The 20,027-nt window shown below is 42.4% G+C and overlaps 1 protein-coding gene across 2 annotated transcripts; it reads right to left on the reverse strand.

The window, feature by feature from the left end:
* Positions 1–1,518: 1,518 nt before the first annotated feature.
* On the reverse strand, positions 1,519–19,134 carry LOC108701723 (cytospin-A). Of its 2 annotated transcripts, XM_041576474.1 has the most exons (13): positions 17,118–19,134; positions 13,241–13,684; positions 12,771–12,832; positions 11,678–11,831; positions 9,697–9,758; positions 7,795–7,928; positions 7,409–7,505; positions 6,987–7,035; positions 5,802–5,871; positions 3,682–3,784; positions 3,463–3,579; positions 2,752–2,811; positions 1,519–2,661 (listed from the first exon to the last, which is right to left on the reverse strand). In XM_041576474.1, exons 1-13 carry the CDS (start codon positions 17,158–17,160, stop codon positions 2,572–2,574), a joined length of 1,485 nt encoding a protein of 494 aa, XP_041432408.1. In that variant the 5' UTR covers positions 17,161–19,134; the 3' UTR covers positions 1,519–2,571. The 2 variants fall into 2 exon arrangements, with proteins under 2 accessions (XP_041432408.1, XP_041432409.1); XM_041576475.1 differs by lacking the exon at positions 17,118–19,134 and having other exon boundaries at positions 12,771–12,920; positions 13,241–13,324.
* Positions 19,135–20,027: the final 893 nt, after the last annotated feature.

Below are 20,027 nucleotides of genomic sequence, written 5' to 3' on the forward strand. Positions count from 1 at the left end.
TTACTGTCCTGCGTGCCCCTCTCATCTGTGTGTCCTTTTGGGCCTGTGTCCCATACTCTGTGTGTGTCCCTACGTGTTCCTCAGTATTGAGCCTCCTAGCCATCTTTCCAATCGTCTCAATGTAAAAATTAGAAAATACTCATGAGCTTGTTTTAGTCTACAAGAACTTAAGCATTAGATGTTGCCTGGAACACGGAGTCCGAATCTGATTCTATGGCACAGTGTTTTATGGTGTTTTGAAAAAGAGTAACCAAAGATTAAGAGGTGTCTCAATATGGTGGCCCACCATATTGAGACACCTCTTAATCTCTGGTTACTCTTTTTCAAAACACCAAGAGGAGAGGGGGCTACTTGACTTTCCACTATAAGTTGTTGAAATTCCAATGACCATCCTAATTTATTGACATAAAGACTTGAGATTCTTGAATACTGTCCAAGATCTGATCATGGCAAGTGTTCAAGAATCTCAAGTCCTTAGGGCAATAAATTAGGATGGTCATTGGAATTTCAACAACTTATAGTGGAAAGTCAAGTAGCCCCCTCTCCTCAAGGTTGCAGGAGGCCACAGAGATGTTGATGTAGGGCCCAGTAATTTCTAGTAGCTATGCTGTGTGGTTGTCCAAACCAGCTGGATTCAGTTTAGAGTTATGGTGGTAGTTTAACAAGATGGCATTACACACACTGCGGTCAAGCAGCAGCACATTGGCTCTTTGTGGAAGACTTTGGAGTTAAAGTGCATGAGCCAGATAAAACTGACCAAGCTTGTAAAGTTTACTCTCCTAGAAAGTAGAATTCTCAGCACTGGTGATTCCCCGTCCCCAGTTTTGCAGCTGAAAACCCTAAACCCACAGAAAACAAATCCATCCAAGCCAATTCACTTATAAAAGCAACGTTATAGCAGTGTACAATATAATTTTATCTGGATAAAGAAACTTACAGCACATGCTCTTCCTGAGTAGTGAAGGGTGAATTTGCTAGGTTAGACATAACCGAGTTAAACTGGATTGTCCTTCTTATTTCTATGCACAAATTATTTCTATGCACAAGTGGAATCACACACTCTCTTTAGTGGCTAAAGCTCTGTTTACCAGTTTTACAATGTCCTTGGTATTTGGCAATAGATCCTGAGCTGTCTCTGCCCCCCCCCCCCCAGCCTGACTATGGGTAAGAGAGCAAACCAAAAACAAGAAACACAAAGAATTTTAGCTCTCTATTTGTGTACGAGGGGTATCAAGGATTACACTGCCTTAAAATAAGAGAAGGCAATATGGCTAATACCCCATTTGGACTTACCCTTTAACATTAATGGTCTGATATATCCAACCAAGTGCTTATGGTTGACATTTAAATGAACAATATATGTTCCATATAGACACATATCATGAAATACATACAGTAACACAGTATAGGTACATTTTCTGGGATTTTGTTAAAGGAATACCTAATGGTCTTAGAAAATCAAGGCATTATATTGCTGTACTGAATAATAAAAAGAATTTGCACAAAATAGATTTATTAGCATAAAAGTTATGTTCATGGTCATCATGTCTGAGGGTAACATCTTGTAACTGACAGTGTGAAGACTTCAGAGTTTCAGCCAATCACAATCTTATTACAGTTGGGTAATCGCATACGCAGCTCACATTGTCCTCCGCAGTGGACACAAATAAAAAGATATGTAGGGGAGGCCCAGGGACTAGGTTAATTACTGACTAGCAGTATTGGGATCCAAAATAAGAAAGTTAATGATTGGGTCTGAGGTTACAAAACAGGAAAAAAGTGGGATGTAGAAGGACCAATAGACTTGATTTAATCCCAATGGTAGACCTCAGGATGGAATATAAAGAAGGGCCCATAAGGATTAATGGCATGATTCCAGAGATGTATGTTCAGATGAGCAGTGTATATCTAACAAGCCAATGGGGAACATCCCATGGTTTCAGAATCAAGAAGGGAAAGGGCCTTCTACACCTTTCAAGTCAAATTCTGCAGTCAACAGAAAGAAACAAGGTCTCAAGAGCTCAGCAAATCCACCAGATACCAAGCTGAGCCCTGACTTTAGAACATCACAGGTGAAGGTCCAGAAGAAGTATTAGCATCACAGCACGCCCCATGGTAGTATCACAGGCAGGGTTATATGATCAGCAAGGCATGATAGCTCCCCAAGGCAAGCAAAAAGTCAAGGGCAGGGCTAAACTTGGTGCCTTTAGCTTTATTGGTTAGGATCACTAGAAGGATCAGGAGGCCAGCCAATCCCATGGCAGTATCACAAATAGTAACAGAGCTGAACTTCAAGGTGAGACATCAATTTATTCAAGATACATTGGCAGAATCACAGTTTCATTACTTTAAATCCCAGACATGGCTGTACAAGAGACGAGGAGCGCAAGAGAGGGGAGCTCATGAGGACCTCTGTCATTGGCATTAAAGTATTCTTCAGAGACGGCAAGGATATCAGAACGCAGTAGATATAGGACTCAATCCCAACCTACAGTAGGTGTTGTACAATCTCAGCCACTTCTGCTGGTGAGCTCAGCAAATCACAGCACACAATTCCATGGATGTATCCATTCAAGCTTCAAATTTCTGGTAAATGAATTCAACATAGAGAAGTACTTTCTGCCAATCAGGACCCTGGCGCTGGAGCATTTGATCAGGGGTCTACGTGAAAATAAAAATGGTTAGTCCAAAAAGGGATATTAAAATGAGGGTGAGGGAAAGGCAAGATATTGACTGGGATGTGGAACTCACCAGGAGGGGTGGGATGTCTTGATCCTCTGCCACCTCAAAGGCCAACTCTAAGTTCTTTCTCTGGAACAGAATGGTTAGAGTAACTCAATACTGCATTCTTATTGAATATTTAAAATCAATGCTGGGTGCTGATTGGATATTAATGTTTAATTGTATCAGCAACTGCAGGAGAGGGTAGGAGGTCTCTCGACTATGGAAAGGGGAGAGGATCAGTCCATAGGGCATTAAAGTATGTGGAAGCTTCATGAGATCACCGATCTTTCCATAACAAGCTCACATTAAGGAGCTGCAACCTCAGCTGTTGTGTAGTCACACTATAAGTTAGTAAGTGTACCAAATTAAAATTAAATCGCTGGGGCTACTTTTGTTTAAAGAGCTGCTCTGGGCTGAGGCTTCATCTATCCAGAACCCAGAACAACAAAGGGAATGAGATCACATTTTGCCTAGGCCCTAGAAGCTTGTGATTGGTGAAGCCCCCTGCATAGCAAATGAGCTCTTGGTCGCTGCCTCATATATAGGAATTTAGACAAGTGCAATACAGAAATATTTTTGATGGTACAAACAGGTTCGCACTGGCCTACCAGAGTGTCTTCCAGTGGACACTGGACCTAGTGGGCCCCAGTGTAGGAGAATTCCCAGGCTTTTCTTTTATGATCCTATATAAAAGTAACTAAAGCAAAGGGCAAGTGTACAAGGGGGTGAGTGAGTTACCTTCTCCAAGGGTCGGAGCTCTGAGTATGGAATGCTGTCGGGGAGGTAGGAATGTAGCAGAGCGCAGAAGGCCATCCCATCCACCCAGGAGCTGCTGAAATTTGTAATCACCACGTACTGCAACAAAATACAATCAATTTAACTACAGGTTTTGATACACATCTCGACTTCTTTCACTTCCAAGTCCTACTCCAGCCTCCATCTCCTGTATTTCCTCACCTTGTAACCGCAAGTCCTCTCCTGAGCCCAACGCAGAAACACTCCCCTCTTGGATCCTCCATACCGGCGTAAAAAAGAGACAGAATCACTGGCCAGGTTTTCACTGCAAGACAGAAACAGATTGGAGAGAAGATGATAACTGAGGTTCTAGCTGTCTAGTTAACATAAAGCATTCCAACAGCAATAGTGTCCAGTCCTCTCATACCATAAAACTATGGCAGCATAGGTATTCCCTGTACTAAGCACTATTCAGCAGGAACAGTCCCCTAAGTTTGCTCATAGTCTGTACAGAGAGATACCATAAAACTATGGCAGCATAGGTATTCCCCTGTACTAAGCACAATTCAGCAGGAACAGCCTCCTAAATTTGCTCATAGTCTGTACAGAGAGATCCCATAAAACTATGGCAGCATAGGTATTCCCCTGTACTAAGCACAATTCAGCAGGAACAGCCTCCTAAGTTTGCTCATAGTCTGTACAGAGATCCCATAAAACTATGGCAGCATAGGTATTCCCCTGTACTAAGCACAATTCAGCAGGAACAGTCCCCTAAGTTTGCTCATAGTCTGTACAGAGAGATCCCATAAAACTATGGCAGCATAGGTATTCCCTGTACTAAGCACAATTCTGCAGGAACAATTCTGCATTTCCTGCTTTGAGCTATTTTCTGCACTTAAATTTTTTTATTGTGATGATGGTTTCCCTTTAATGGGTGATTCTTAAAAATGGGTTGCATCAGGACAGAGGTGCCTCGTGCTTCTTTCAGCGCAAGGCTACACCGATCCTGTCAGACTGGAAATTCCTGCCCATAGAAAGACGATTGCTAAAAGGCCGGCACACCCTGCATTGAGGGGAAACAAGCAGATATGTCACGAGAGCGGCAATATTATTTGCTCTCTGCGGTGTAATGCTTGTGTTTGTCAAAGAATTAGCACTGACACACCTGGGGTCTTTTTGGCACCACACTTGTGGCACGTGTCAGCTTCCGGTCTGGTTAAGGGACAAGACACCCTAAACCTCCACCCTGCAGCTGCACGAGCAATTCAGGTGATTCAGAAGACGTTCATTGGGTTCCCCAGCCGCATTAGTGGCCACAGTTACTAAACTGCAAGTTCCTCTGAGATCTGGATATTTGTTTCTGCACTTGTATAATACAGAATTGTGCTTTATTGTAGTGCAAAGATGGCCATACACAGGGCGATGTCGCCAAACGAGCGGATCTCTCCCCGATATGCCCACATTGAGGTGGGTGATATCGGGCTGATCCCTAAAGCCCAACGATTGGATCAGAATGGAGCCGATGGGCAGTTGGATTGCGGGACTGCATCAACGCACAGATGAGGCCACGATCCGACCAGATTTGTAACCCTGTCCGCTTCGGCCAGATATCGATCAGGGAAGCCCGTCGGAGGGCCCCACACACGGGCCAATCAGCTGCCGACTCGGTCTGTTGGCAGCTTTTATTCGCCCGTGTATGGTGGCCTTTAGAAAGCCTTCCGTGAAAGATTGCACTTGATAAAGTACAGGAAGCATTCTGTATTTTTTAGAACAATATGGCCAGCAGAGGGCACTCTTTAATTACAGCTTAATAGAAATTCACCTCACCAGAGCAATTATGGCTTTTCCCACTGATACCAGTAAACAGATGTACAGATAATGCGTCTCATTGGGTAAAATAGCCTGTGGTCAGGACCACCATCAGTAATCTTGGGGCCCCATACTACTAAGTTAGCAGGTTATTCTTTCCCAATTATTATCTCATCAGTCTTCTGGGCCCCTCTAAATGGTGGGACCTGCCAACAGGCAGAATAGGACCCCAATGAAAACAAAATGTGCTTGAACTCTGCTTGACTTGCCCAGCAATACCCCACTGTGCCAAAACCCCAAAATCCTGCCCATGGTCCATCCAAACCCCACCCACTTCACCACAAGCCACACCCCCTTCACAACACATCAATCACACTGTTACTCCTCAAAATAACAAAACAGCAAAACTCTGTCCCAGTTCAATAAACTGCTTACTGGGATAACCTTGATATATAAGGCCTTATTATTTTCAAATTATTGCCCTTTTATTGCTCTTGCCTCCCCCGACTTTATTATCACCCCTTGGTACGTACATAGGTTTGGGCTGGTACTGTAGGGTTTCCATGCTGCCTCTTCTTTTCTCTTTGTGCCACATATCAGAGTCTGTAAATGAAATGCATGCATTGACCATGGCTTCATATGTACGCAATAATGAAACGCCCAACTACAAATACCACTGAGCATTTTGGCACTTTAGCAAGTTCAGCAAAACTGCATAGTAACTAAGAGAAACAGCCCAATACTCCTCCATAGGGTTTACATAAGCAAAGCTATGGTACAGGTGATTCTCAGATATACCAGGTTCTTACCATGGTAGAAATAAAGTATTAAACCTCTAGAGAATTGTCCCCCTGTGCCAAATGGACCTATTCACACAAATGTCTCTCTACACCAATACCAGCAGACACATGACTGGTGAATCCAGGGCAGATTTAACATATGGTTAGAAGTGGCATTTATTTAATGTCAACTATACCTGTATACTGGTTTATGGATAACAGGCAGGGTACTATCTCCTTTACGTAAGAATGACTTAAAGGATTCTGCACTGAAATCCGTTTTTCAAAAGAGCAAATTAATTATTTTTTTTTATATTTAATTTTGAAATCTGACATGGGGCTAGATATACTGTCAGTTTCCCGGCTGCCCCCAGTCATGTGACTTGTGCTCTGATAAACTTCAGTCACTCTTTACTGCTGTACTGCAAGTTGGAGTGATATCACCCCCCCCCCACAGCAGCCTAACAACAGAACAATGGGAAGGTAACCAGATAGCTGCTCCCTAACACAAGATAACAGCTGCCTGGTAGATCTAAGAACAACACTCAATAGTAAAATCCAGGTCCCACTGAGACACATTCAGTTACATTGAGTAGGAGAAACAACAGCCTGCCAGAAAGCAGTTCCATCCTAAAGTGCTGGCTCTTTCTGAAAGCACATGACCAGGCAAAATGACCTGAGATGCACCTACACACCAATATTACAACTAAATACACTTGCTGGTTCAGGAATGACATTTTATATTGTAGAGTGAATTATTTGCAGTGTAAACAGTGTCATTTAGAAATAAAAACTACATCATAAATATCATGACAGAATCCCATTATATAGAACTACAAAATAAACCTTATACTTATCTGTATGTGTCTCCCTAGACATAGGCTTTCCTAATCACAATATAATAACTAAAGCGACCCCCAACTCTTCACTGTGTCTAACCTGTTTCCTGCTCATTGGATGGTTGACTTCTTGTCTTTAAAGCTGACTCCTGAAAAGAGAGATGATTAAAAGTGACATGCAGGTCAGGAAAAACTCAACCCACCATTGTAGGACCAGCACCCAACTCATACCCACGTCGTCTTGCCCTGTATGCTACTCCTGTTCACACCTTGGGTTCCAGTACAGGGAATCTTCAGGATAAGTGGAGGAGTGTATTTCCCCAGTCTGACCCACACCCAACCCTAGCCCACAATGGTTGGCCAAATGTCAACCTGAACCTGCCTAACCGGTGGTCAACCCACGGGAAACCACAGGTTTCATGTCAGCCCACACATGACTAATGTGTAATCATGAAAGTACAAAGTCTGTGGGGAGGTGATATTGAAGCTATGGGACTGAAAGATCAGGTCTATAGTCCATACCCCTGTGGAATTCAAGGTGACGCCACGTGGAAGACTCCTGTACCCAAGGGAAGAGCCATTCACAGTAGTGGGTGCCTTAAAATCCTCTTCATCAGCTCTGTAGAAAGGAAAGAATAAAGTCACCTGTGGGTTATGAAAAGGGATCTCAAATCAAATTAGCTAACAAATATCAATAAAAAAGTTTACAGTGAGTGTGCGTAATTATTATTTTGAGCAATTTTTGGCTGAAATTTGCCTGCTCCTTGGCAGGATTTAGACGCTTGTGGCTGAACAACGCCGATGTAGAATGCGTCCCATGTGCCATAAGTCTTAGGGTCGCCACTTGGCTGAAGCCTTTGCAGCATTGCCCCTTTTTAATGTGTAATGACCTATGAGTTATTTCTTACTCTTTACTACACAGTCTCTGGTTCTCCTTCTCGGCTTTGTCAAGTTTCTGCTGTGCTTCCTCTCGAAATCGTTCTGCTACAGATACAGCTGTCCTCAGATCTGATTGGAGTAACGTCAGTTCCTCTACTGTTCCCTATTGGCAGAGATAAGTTTATGTAAAGTAGATTGGCTAGACAGGCAGATTGTGCTGTTCAGGCCTAGCTTCTCATTGTGAGCGAGAGCTACTAGTAGTACAGCAGATATTCTGAAGGCCAGTCTAGTGGAAACATATTATAGGAAAATGTACACTGATACTTAGTAGCCGTGGGGATAATAGTCTATAGGAAGGGAGTGTGACTGTTGGATAGCAGGTATAGTAGGGAGAGATGGTGTCTATAGTAACAGTGGATAATAGTCTCTGGGAAGGGAGTGTGACTGTGGGATAGCAGGTATAGTAGGGAGAGATGGTGTCTATAGTAACAGTGGATAATAGTCTCTGGGAAGGGAGTGTGACTGTGGGATAGCAGGTATAGTAGGGAGAGATGGTGCCTATAGTAACAGTGGATAATAGTCTCTGGGAAGGGAGTGTGACTGTGGGATAGCAGGTATAGTAGGGAGAGATGGTGTCTATAGTAACAGTGGATAATAGTCTCTGGGAAGGGAGTGTGACTGTGGGATAGCAGGTATAGTAGGGAGAGATGGTGCCTATAGTAACAGTGGATAATAGTCTCTGGGAAGGGAGTGTGACTGTGGGATAGCAGGTATAGTAGGGAGAGATGGTGCCTATAGTAACAGTGGATAATAGTCTCTGGGAAGGGAGTGTGACTGTGGGATAGCAGGTATAGTAGGGAGAGATGGTGCCTATAGTAACAGTGGGATAATAGTCTCTGGGAAGGGAGTGTGACTGTGGGATAGCAGGAATAGTAGGTAGAGATGGTGCCTATAGTAACAGTGGGATAATAGTCTCTGGGAAGGGAGTGTGACTGTGGGATAGCAGGTATAGTAGGGAGAGATGGTGCCTATAGTAACAGTGGATAATAGTCTCTGGGAAGGGAGTGTGACTGTGGGATAGCAGGTATAGTAGGGAGAGATGGTGCCTATAGTAACAGTGGATAATAGTCTCTGGGAAGGGAGTGTGACTGTGGGATAGCAGGTATAGTAGGGAGAGATGGTGCCTATAGTAACAGTGGGATAATAGTCTCTGGGAAGGGAGTGTGACTGTGGGATAGCAGGAATAGTAGGTAGAGATGGTGCTATTAGTAACAGTTGGGATAATAGCCCCAAAATCCTATATAAGATTAAAATATGCCATTTAAAAGCTGTTATAGCGCTGGGCAGTTCTGTTCAGTAAAAAGCTAATACTTTTGTTTACGGGAGGGTGTAGTGTTAAATACAAAGTAATATCCACATTTCTGGGAAGTGATTTCAAACAGCTAAAGAAATCCCTGAAAATCTGAAACTGTGCAGAGCAAGTTATAGGAGGGGAAGGCAGGAGATCTAGATGTAATAGTGTAGTGGGGTTACAGTAGGTGAGGAGGTGCTGGATACAAAGTGTAGGGGATATGGTTGGAGTAGTGGAGCATGTGTGGAAGGTTGAATAGTAAGGGGCTTGGTTTGTGGGGAGGGATGTTGGGAGCAGGAGCAACTAGTGTGGAAGAAAATTATAGACATATGGTGCTGAGTGAATTGTGAGAATTAGTGGGAGAAGGGAATATGGTTCAGTTTGAGTAGGGCGTATGCATGTTGAAGCACACAGATGGGTGGTTGGAACCTGTGAATTAGTAATGTGGGGTACATCTAAAATGGCACAGAGAATATCTGTCAACCCAACCAGACACACTCACTACCCACACTTTCCATTATACATTGCACCATATCCCCTGTCAAACGTTCACATACCACATCTTAGGGGCTAGTCTTACCTGCAGTTCTGTGATTTTTCTTCCCATCTTTTCTTTTTCTTCCTCCAGCAGAGAAAGTTGATCTAAGGAGACAAAATACAGCTATGCCTAGCATCAATCGAGCATCTCATAGTGAGCCTGAAGGTCATCTCATCATTATCTGCTAAAGGGACACAATTTTGCACTTTATATACATTGGTTCCTTGTCTGAGGCTCGGTACAGTAGTTTTGAATAACCAAGCTCTGTCATTCCACTAAACAAGGAATTGCTGGCTAATAATCCCCATCCGTGTCTAAAATGTGGTCTACCAGGACAACCTGAAGCAGTATGGGACTTTCTCTCTCTCTAATGAACTTTAATGAACTTTAATGTAAAATGCTATCTTCACAGTATCTAAAAGTTCTAAAAACAACATGTTGGAACAAACTACAATCTAAAGAATATCTCAAGGCTGATCTCTTCCTCATTTCAAGGTCAATGTCTGCCTGAAGATAATCTCACAAGTAACCAATCAATTGGTTCTAGAACCATCATCTACAGAGCATCTCAAGACTAACCTCTACCTCATTTCTAAGTCAATAATTTCACATGTAACGAATCAATGCAAACCCCCTCACAACCAGTTCCTTCTGTAGCTCAGCATTTGGAAGAGCATCTCTCAAGCAAGACTACAAGGTATAATATAATCTCCAGGACTTGCCCTCCTATCCCACATACCCAAGTTGGGAATACCAAGCCTAGGCAAACCAGGGGTCTATTGCATAAAGGAAATCCAGGGATTCTGTAATTCACTCCCTCCGCCGGTTCTAGTAATCTGTTCTCCTTAAGATGAGTAGTATATTATTTTTTTTTGTTGTTGTGAATGAAACAGCGCTAAATAAGCTGCGGGATAGGCAGGTAAAATATAGAGTATATAGTGTAGTATTTCTTGTATTACATTACACCCTTTCCATGAGGTTAAACTTATTGGAGGAAGTGTTTAGTTCCCTTCACCTCAGGGTTAACTTGTCTTTTAACCAATCCTTTAAAAACGGGATCACCTTCTATGGGGTAAGAGTGAATACTCACAAACATTTAAAGGAATCGCTAGCATTGATACATATTTGCTCCACAGTTGCAGGACATCGATAGGCTCTAAAGAGATGTGCTCAATATCGCGTAAAACCTTTTTAATATATATTTTGTGAGTAATAATTGCACTCACATATGTACACTCTAGATTAGCATATAAAACAGTCAGTCCATAGGGGTCTACCCCATCTCATCTCCTTCTGAAGTTACTGGGCCACAACTAGCTGCTACTGGTCCCAAAATAAATACTCACTAACCTCAAACCCAATCATCTCAATCCTTCCAATGTTGAGGAAAGGTTGAGCTGGTTGGTCTTAGAAACCAGGGGTCTACCCCAACTCAACTCCTTTTGAAGTTACTGGGCCACAACTAGCTGCTACTGGTCCCAAAATAAATACTCACTAACCTCAAACTCAGTAACCTTAATCCTTCCAATGTTGAGGAAAGGTTGAGATGGTTGGTACCCAACTCAACTCCTTCTGAAGTTACTGGGCCACAACTAGCTGCTACTGGTCCCACAATAAATACTCACTAACCTCAGACTCAGTAACCTCAATCCTTCCAATGTTGAGGAAAGGTTGAGATGGTTAGTCTTATAAAACAGCCTTCGAGCCTCCCAGTCACTTCAAGGAAATCTCGTTATGGCAACTTCACACCAACTACCACATGTATCATAATGTGACATGCAAAGGGGCTCTAACTCTGGTATGAAATAGTAAAGCAAAATGGTTTCAGGTAAAAGGGCTGCAACTGTGGAATAGTTTGATATTAAGAGAACATGGTGCCTAGGAAGGCAGTAACTGTGAGTTGTAGTTTAATAACAGCTGGAAGCAGTAGGTTGCATTATAAATATCGCCCACCAAAGGACATCATCTACATTGGTCCAGCCACCTCTGTTTGGGCATATTCCCCCATATCTTGCTTCCTCACCTTGCAACCTCTTTTTGTCCCCATTGTCATCTTCTTTCTTGGATTCCAGAACCCTCAGCTTGTTGGAGAATTCTTGCAGCAGTTTACTGCGCTCATGCAGCTCAGCCTTCAGCCTCTCTTCTTCACGTTTCCATTCCAGACGCTCACTTTCTATCTGACAGACGGGAAGCTGTCACTATCTGTCAATAACATTCCTGCCTGTCTATTATTATATCAGTGGTCTAAATAACCCTCCACTTACCCCTTATCCTAAATCACAAGAGAGTGAGGGGCAAGAGCACCATTATGCACCAGAGTTGTAATTCAGGGCAGTGACATGTCCAATAAATACATGATCTCCCCATTTACTCCAGCTATTGTTAGCGGTGCCAGTGGGTAAGACATAGGATTCTGCTTGCTCCTTTGGGAAGGGTTGTATGTAGCCTTGTCAGGATACTCCTTGACCAATAAAGTGACCTCCCTTATACTCAAACAACAATAGGACTAATTTGCATAAGGGGAAGAACAAGTTCTGCATGGGGCCACAGAATGGAGCCGAATACCCTAATAGAGAGGTCCTTAGTCTTCTTGGATTAAGGTCCATCATCATGAATCAAACATTAAATCAGGTCCGCTTAGCATATAACAAGGTCACAGACATATGAAAACATTTATCTAACAAACACTATCATATAGTTCTAGGATTACCAAAATACTATATAATCATTCACCCTCACATTTGCCTTAATATACTTTTAGCCTGGGTCCTACTTTCCACTGTTGTGGCCCCCCAGGAGGGCTGGCACCATAGTTTGGAAACCACTGCCCCAAACAGATGTCCCAAAAAAACATTAAACCAGCATGTTCATTATTTAAAACCTCATTTTTTTCAATATTGGCCAACTACTTTAATATGTCCATGGGCAAGAGTATATTAAAAGCGGGATGTCATAGAGCCAATGTTGCTACATCTGTTCCACTGTCTTTTAATTGATCAGACGTATAAAGAGTGGGTAATTAGGTCAGTAACATTTGCATTGAGATAGGTGGGGTATTATTGACCCAAGCCAAATCCAAACTATGTTGATTTATTTTGTATTGTTTCTTGTTTTACCTGATTGTCTCTGTGGTTGTCTGTTACATTTCCCATCCCAATATCCGTTCGGGAAGCTTCACCTGAAAGGTACAAGAGTGTCCAGAAAGTGAGGTCCTGTCCAGACCAAGAGGTAAAGGGTAAAGATTGGTGGTTGGACTACAGCAGTACCTAGAGAAAGATATTTAATCTGAGAAGCCTGCTATTAATGAAATGGAAGCTGTGAAGACCTTTTCAATTCAAGTCCCCTTTAAGGTCCAAGATTTGTTCAAAAATCAAAGAATATCTAGGACAGCTGGGCTGCCAGGAGAATCAGTGTGGGGACCATTGCTATAAAAGCTGACTATTAAGCTATGTCTTGTTTGCAATGTTATGTTAAGTTGACATGACCAGTGTTAGATGCAATGGTTCCACAACTAAAATAACTGGATGTCTTGACTGAGAAATACAGACTTACTAGAGTCTAGTTTTTATACAAGTTTGGTTCCTACCTTTACTGATTGTCATATACTGCTCCTTAAGAATGGCAAGATCTCTAAGTCCTGATCTCAAGTCTCTTCGAACATCTCCTATCCTAGCTTCCCATCCATGGGCAGAATCCAGTATGCGGGGCACCTCGGAATTGGTTTTGCGGTTCAGAAGTTCTCCTAACTGTCTTTGCATTTGCCCCAGGGTTTCCAATGCCTGTTGGATCCTTTTTATGGCTCGATCGAAAGGTACGTCCAACCCCTTTTCGTTACTGTGTGGCTTTAGAATGGAGTTCAGGCCCTTGTGGAAATAATCAAACCTGAGACCATAGGCCCCAGTCTCAACTGGGCTGGGTCTATATTCAGGGCTTACTGGCGGTGTATAGAAAGAGTCACGTGATTGTGGAGAGGTTACTGGTGAGAGATGGGGCTTGTAAAGGGCTGTAGATATCGGATCCGTGGGTGGGTCTGTTAAAGAGAAAACACAAGTCAAACTCACCAAGGCAACAATAACTCCCTTGTTCATCGCATGAAATGTGGGAATGACTGCATGGTGTATCTTAATCTCCCAAGGTCAGAACTCCTCCACACTTATTTTATAAAACCTAATGCTATACAAAGTTCTAAAGCCACACAACTTTTTCCATGCAAGAGGAATTGGTCCATCAAGGAGAGCAAAACTTTTCTGGAGGTTCACAACTAGCCTCCAGTTAGGGTTGCCACCAGGCTGGTGTTTTACTGGCCTAGCCGGTAAAATACCAAAATACTTGCCAGGGCCGGTAAATTTGTGATAGCTAGCCCCTGAACCACCCCCAAACCTCCCCCTTAAGCTCCTGATCCTCTCCCTTAAACTTCCGATCCAGTAAAAACATACCTTTTGTCTTCCTCTTCCTTCTTCCTGAAGCCTCTTTCTGACATTGGTGACATCATCATCCTGCCCCCTCACGTCATAGCCCCACCCCTCAATTGCATCACCCGCTCCATCAATGTCACTACCCCCACTGACCTGTAAGAAATTTTTCAAAAGGCGGCAACCCTACCTCCAGTACCCAAGTTGGACAGATATGAAAGGTATTAGACTGGTTGTGTGGGCCTTAAGAGGGCATCAAGCAGTAAATCTCAATTTAAATCAATAGCTATTACCTAATATTAGTAAAATTGCCCTTGAATGATTACTTGGCCAGGATTGATAATGCTAATTCCAAATATCTCCCCTCTTGGACAAGATTCCAAAATGGCAGGCTAATATTCCAAGCTCTTATGTCAAAACTTCTATAGCCTATTGTCAGGGCCAAAAAAATGTTTGTGCATGGAAGAGGCACCTGGGCCAAAGATTCAAAAATTTTGGGCTGAACTGGAATAGGCATTGCAGGATAGAAAGCAAAGAAAAATGACACCAAAATATCAAAATATTTGAATATTACAAAGACTCCTAACACTTAAAACAAGATTCCAAGCTCCTAGTCTACACTTGACAATATCTACAACAAAATTCCAAGCACCTAGTCTACACTTTACAACATCTACAACAAAATTCCAAGCACCTAATCTACACTTGACAACATCTACAAGACTCCAAACTCCTAGTCTACACTTGACAACATCTACAAGATTCCAAGCACCTAGTCTACACTTGACAACATCTACAACAAAATTCCAAGCACCTAATCTACACTTGACAACATCTACAAGATTCCAAGCTCCTAGTCTACACTTGACAACATCTACAAGATTCCAAGCACCTAGTCTACACTTAACATCTATAACAAGATACCAAGCACGTAGTCTATACTTGACAACATCTACAAGATTCCAAGCACCTAGTCTATACTGGACAACATCTATAACAAGTTTCCAAACACCTAGTCTATACTTGACATCTATAACAAGATTCCAACCACCTAGTCTATGCTTGACAACATCTATAACAAGATCTCAAGCACTTAGTCTATACTTGATAACATCTACAAGATTCCAAGCACCTAGTCTACACTCTATACTTGACAACATCTATAACAAGATTCCAAGCACCTAGTCTATACTTGACATCTATAACAAGATTCTAACCACCTAGTCTACACTTGACAACATCTATAACAAGATCCCAAGCACCTAGTCTACACTTGACAACATCTACAACAATATTCCAAGCACCTAGTCTATACTCGACAACATCTACAAGATTCCAAGCACCTAGTCTATACTGGACAACATCTATAACAAGTTTCCAAACACCTAGTCTATACTTGACATCTATAACAAGATTCCAACCACCTAGTCTATGCTTGACAACATCTATAACAAGATCTCAAGCACCTAGTCTATACTTGATAACATCTACAAGATTCCAAGCACCTAATCTACACTCTATACTTGACAACATCTATAACAAGATTCCAAGCAGCTAGTCTACACTTGACAACATCTATAACAAGATTCCAAGCCCCTAGTCTATACTTGACAACATCTATAACAAGATTCCAAGCACCTAGTCTACACTTGACAACATCTACAACAAGATTCCAAGCGCATAGTCTACTCTTTACAAAATCTTTAACGAGATTCCCTCCAAGCACCTAGTCTATACTTGACAACATCTATAACAAGATTCAAAGTACCTAGTCTACACTTGACAACATCTACAAGATTCCAAGCACCTAGTCTACACTCTATACTTGACAACATCTATAACAATTTTCTAAGAAGGTTCCAAACTCCCAGTCCAGAATTCATGGCATCTCTAACAAGATTTCAGACACCTAGACCAGAATATATGTCCTAGGCAAAGGTTCATGACACCTATAACAAGTTTTCTCCTAGGCCAAGGCTCACAATACCTACAACAGGATTCCAAGCAATGAAACAGAATTCATGATACCTTTAACAAGATTCCTAGTACAGAGGACAAAATACGTGATATCTATAAAAAGATTCCAAACACCTGTTAGGTCAAGAATCACGGCACTTACAAAAGGAATCTGATCACCTGTCCAGATTTCATGATGCCTATAACAAGATTTCAAGCAACTAGACCAAAGTTCTAGTAATTCCTACAAAAAGGTTACAAGAAAGTTAAACAAAGCACCCCAAATGGGCCAAACCGTATGAATACTCACTTTTGACGTATATAGCATTAGTGTGCTCCGATATTATTTTCGGAGTTTCAGGATGCTTCTCTGTATATCATTCATGAGTGGTGAAACTCACCTCTGTTTGTGAAAATAGGTGAAGCACAGCTGCAATGGTACTACATTGCTACGAGAGGTCCACCTTTTATCGCAGTACCCAAGAAAAACAGAACCACTTGGCTACAGAAAAGTCACACTCACATCACTTGTAGTAGACCTGCCGAGCTTGTATATAAGTCAATGGGAGAGGTCCCTATTCTTTTTGGAAGTTTCTGTGGTCTGCGCTGAATTAGCCAGGCATAAATCCAAAAAATTCAGGCTTTTTGGGAAAAGACTGAAAAAAATAGAGCGAATCTAAATCTTAAAAAATTATATGATTCGGGTTTCGCTCAATTTTATCGAGTTTTTCCCTGATCAAAGAAATCAAGCTTTTATTAATAATAAATAAGGTCAAATCATTGATTCTAGTTTGGTCTGACTTTTAAATTAAATAATCAGAAAAAAATATTGCTAAATCACCCCCCTAGTGTCTAAAATGATCGGGTATGGGATAGATCACAATTTAGAGCTAAATACAGAAAGAACTAGTGGAGCAACAAGTGGACTTCATAGACACATGACAAATATCTGGGCTTGACCATCACTAAAGACCTTAGTAGAACTATAAGTGTGATACAGGTATTAGCTAATGACAGAAGGTGAGTGGAAAGTGCAGGAGGCTGAGGGAGTGGACAAGTAAGGGGCACCCAAGAGGATAGTTTCATGGAATGTACCTGTTTCGCTATCCGAAGCATTCTTTGCACTGCTGTTTCCCATAACTGACGGTTGCAGATCCCTAGAGGTAAAACAGGTTCCCAAAGACAACTGTCACGGACAGACTTTCTGTCTCCAAGGAGAGACAGTGTTTTACGCAGGAGGAGCAGAGACACCAAGTCTTTACATCAAGACAAAATGGAAGGTGACGGGAGAAGAGAGTTGGAAAAATGATTGGAGACACTGTAGATAAGTTGTAGTTGTTGATGTAATTGAACACTTGGTCCAAACAGCCAGATCTAGGCCTCGGGGCACAGATTCAGTTTCTCCATGACAGATATAAATTACAAAGGCAGAGTCTGATCCTGAGAGTCAGATGTAAAGCCCGAGGCAAAAACAGCAAGTTCCTATGAACGGGCGTGTTGTCAAAAATGGCAAGGACAGTGGCCTTGAGCTCTGACTAAAATGACACACTGTCCCGAGAAATGGAAACTGAGTACTAAGCCTGAGCTATTAGTCCCAGGGCCCCCAACTCCTCAAAAGCACATGGTGAGTGCTAAAAATGAGATAACGTTTTTACTGGTCCGTAGGCAGATGAATAATCACGATCGATGAAGTCATCTCCAGAGACACTGGGGCAAGTCCTGCAAAAGCTGAACTTTAGGGACATGTACTAAAAGCAGGTGCAAGCTCCGAGACACAAGCGGGTTCTGCAATATGAGGGCTAACCCGGACACACAGCTGTAGATTCCGACAGACAGATCCAGGCTGTGAAAGGAAGGTTAAGGGTGTAGAAGTCCAGGATCCGGGACCTGGAAGGTAGGATCAGGCAACGAGGCTCAGATGAAGCTTCTGATGGACAGGTCCAGACTGAAAGATAGAGAAATTATAAGGAAGGCTCCAAGACTCAGCTGCACCTTCAGGTGTTTCAGATACAGAGGCAGCACGTACTACACAGGTGCATAGAAGTCAGTTCAACTCCTACAAGACAATGATAAATTTCTGAGAGTTTTTGAAGATAGACACAGATCCAAAGGGAAAGAGACGTCAGCTTCATGGATAAAGTCTCGTTATCTGTAGCTCTTCTTTTTTCACTCATTATCCATCATTGTTGCCCCCTCCTCCTCTCTGACTTGTCTATTTTGGTTTCTGCTGTCCCCTCCTCAGAAAATCCTGTGTGACCACATTACAGTGCACACCCAGCAGTTGTGCCCGACCCTGGCACACACACACACACACACACGCGGTGACACAATCTCTCCCACACCCTCCAAAAGGCAACAATGATCCTAACCACTCCCTGCTGCCTGTCCTGGCCTGTGCAACTGCCGTGTGTGTTATTACTGTCAGACAAGGGATCTGGGAGGGGTTACAGGCACGTGGGAGTATTAGGGTTCTGTATGAAGCAAGCCTCAGCAATGGTGGGCAACACTATACACTTTAGAACAGCCGTCCTCTAAGGTGGGTGAACTGTATCTGTATATGGGGGCAGAACTGTGCCGTATGGAAGAGGAGCCACAGACAGGGTGTTGTTTACACTGAGGCACAAAAGGGAATTCTATTTAATACAAAATCAAGACTTGGGATAGGAGCGCCTACAAAAGTGAAAGAGTGGGTTCTCTATAAAATCTATGGGAATGGGGGTGTCGCATGAGCTGTAGGTGTGCAGCCTGTAGTACAAAGGCTACAGTAGCCGCTTATCTGCTCATGCTCACGGCTTTGTCCAGTCAGCTCTTTCCCTTGTTCATACATGGCTTCACAGAAGTCTGCGCAGTCTGCAGCACGGTTGGTTGAAACAAGGATGTGCGGCACACAAAAGGCTTGTCAGGCAATGCACACGCTGAATGCGTGACGTCTTCTGTGTATTCAGATAAGAACTTCCCTCTCCCGCATCACTGGCCTCCTGTATGGCATCTCTCTCTCATTGGATACTGCCCCCAGGCTCTATGCTGGGGTCACACAGTAAGTATGGAGAATTAGGGGTTGTTTCATCACAACTACCTACTAATTAGGTAGGTAAATCCCAAAAAGGTTACAATTCATTCCAAAATGTATCTCACTGTGTCATCAGACACAGTGTGAAAACAAAAACTGGGTAAATAAATAGTCTGTGCAAAATAAAAAATGTTCCTAATATAGTTAGTTAGCCAAATGTATAATGTATAAAGGCTGGAGTGACTGGATGTCTAACATAATAGCCAGAACACTACTTCCTGCTTTGCAGCTCTCTAACTCTGAGTTAGTCAGTGACTTGAAGGGGGGCCATATGGGACAAAACTGTTCAGTGAGTTTTGCCATTGATCCTCTGCATTCAGCTCAGATTCAAACAAACAGTTTTGACCACCCTCAAGTCACTGATTGGTTACTACCTGGTAACCAATCAGTTGGAACCAAGACAGCTGAAAAGCAGGAAGTAGTGTTCTGGCTATTATGTTACACATCCAGTTACTGCAGCCTTTATACATTACATTTTTGTCTAAGTATATTAGAAACATTTTTTATTTTGCACAGCTTATCTATTTACCCTGTTTTTATTTTTACACTGAACTGTTCCTTTAAACATCTTTGCAAGACCAAGATTGTGCACATGCTCAGCGTGGTCCGTGCTGCTTATTTATTATCAAAACAGCACAAGGCAATTAATATCTGCCAGAAGCCGATACAGCAAGACTGATTAATAATCAGAATATACAGACTGCACTGGGTCCTGTGTTTGTAATGTAATCTAATGTGGATTTTATAGTTTTTGTATTGTTTAATACAAACTTTCTCCAACTCTGCAGAACCAGTGGCTGCAGCAAAATAATCCTCCAAATAGAATCCCAGTTTATCTGTTTAAATCTGGCTCCATGATCTTTGTCCCTGCAGCTGGAGTTGGAAATAGTAAAGGGGATGTAAAGGCAAAAGCAAAATCCAATACACTTAGGGTT

The sequence above is a fragment of the Xenopus laevis genome, chromosome 9_10L (genome assembly GCF_017654675.1).
Source record: "Xenopus laevis strain J_2021 chromosome 9_10L, Xenopus_laevis_v10.1, whole genome shotgun sequence".
NCBI lineage: Eukaryota > Metazoa > Chordata > Amphibia > Anura > Pipidae > Xenopus > Xenopus laevis.

Bases quoted from the DNA above. Each gene is read 5' to 3' on its own strand.
- LOC108701723 (XM_041576474.1), bottom strand. From the start codon at position 17,160: ATGGGAAACAGCAGTGCAAAGAATGCTTCGGATAGCGAAACAG. The intron at 3,785-5,801 runs GTACGTACCAAG...TCTGTCTTGCAG, and splicing joins CAGTACCAGCCCAAACCTAT to TGAAAACCTGGCCAGTGATT. The intron at 2,812-3,462 runs GTAACTCACTCA...ATTCTGTTCCAG, and splicing joins AGCTCCGACCCTTGGAGAAG to AGAAAGAACTTAGAGTTGGC.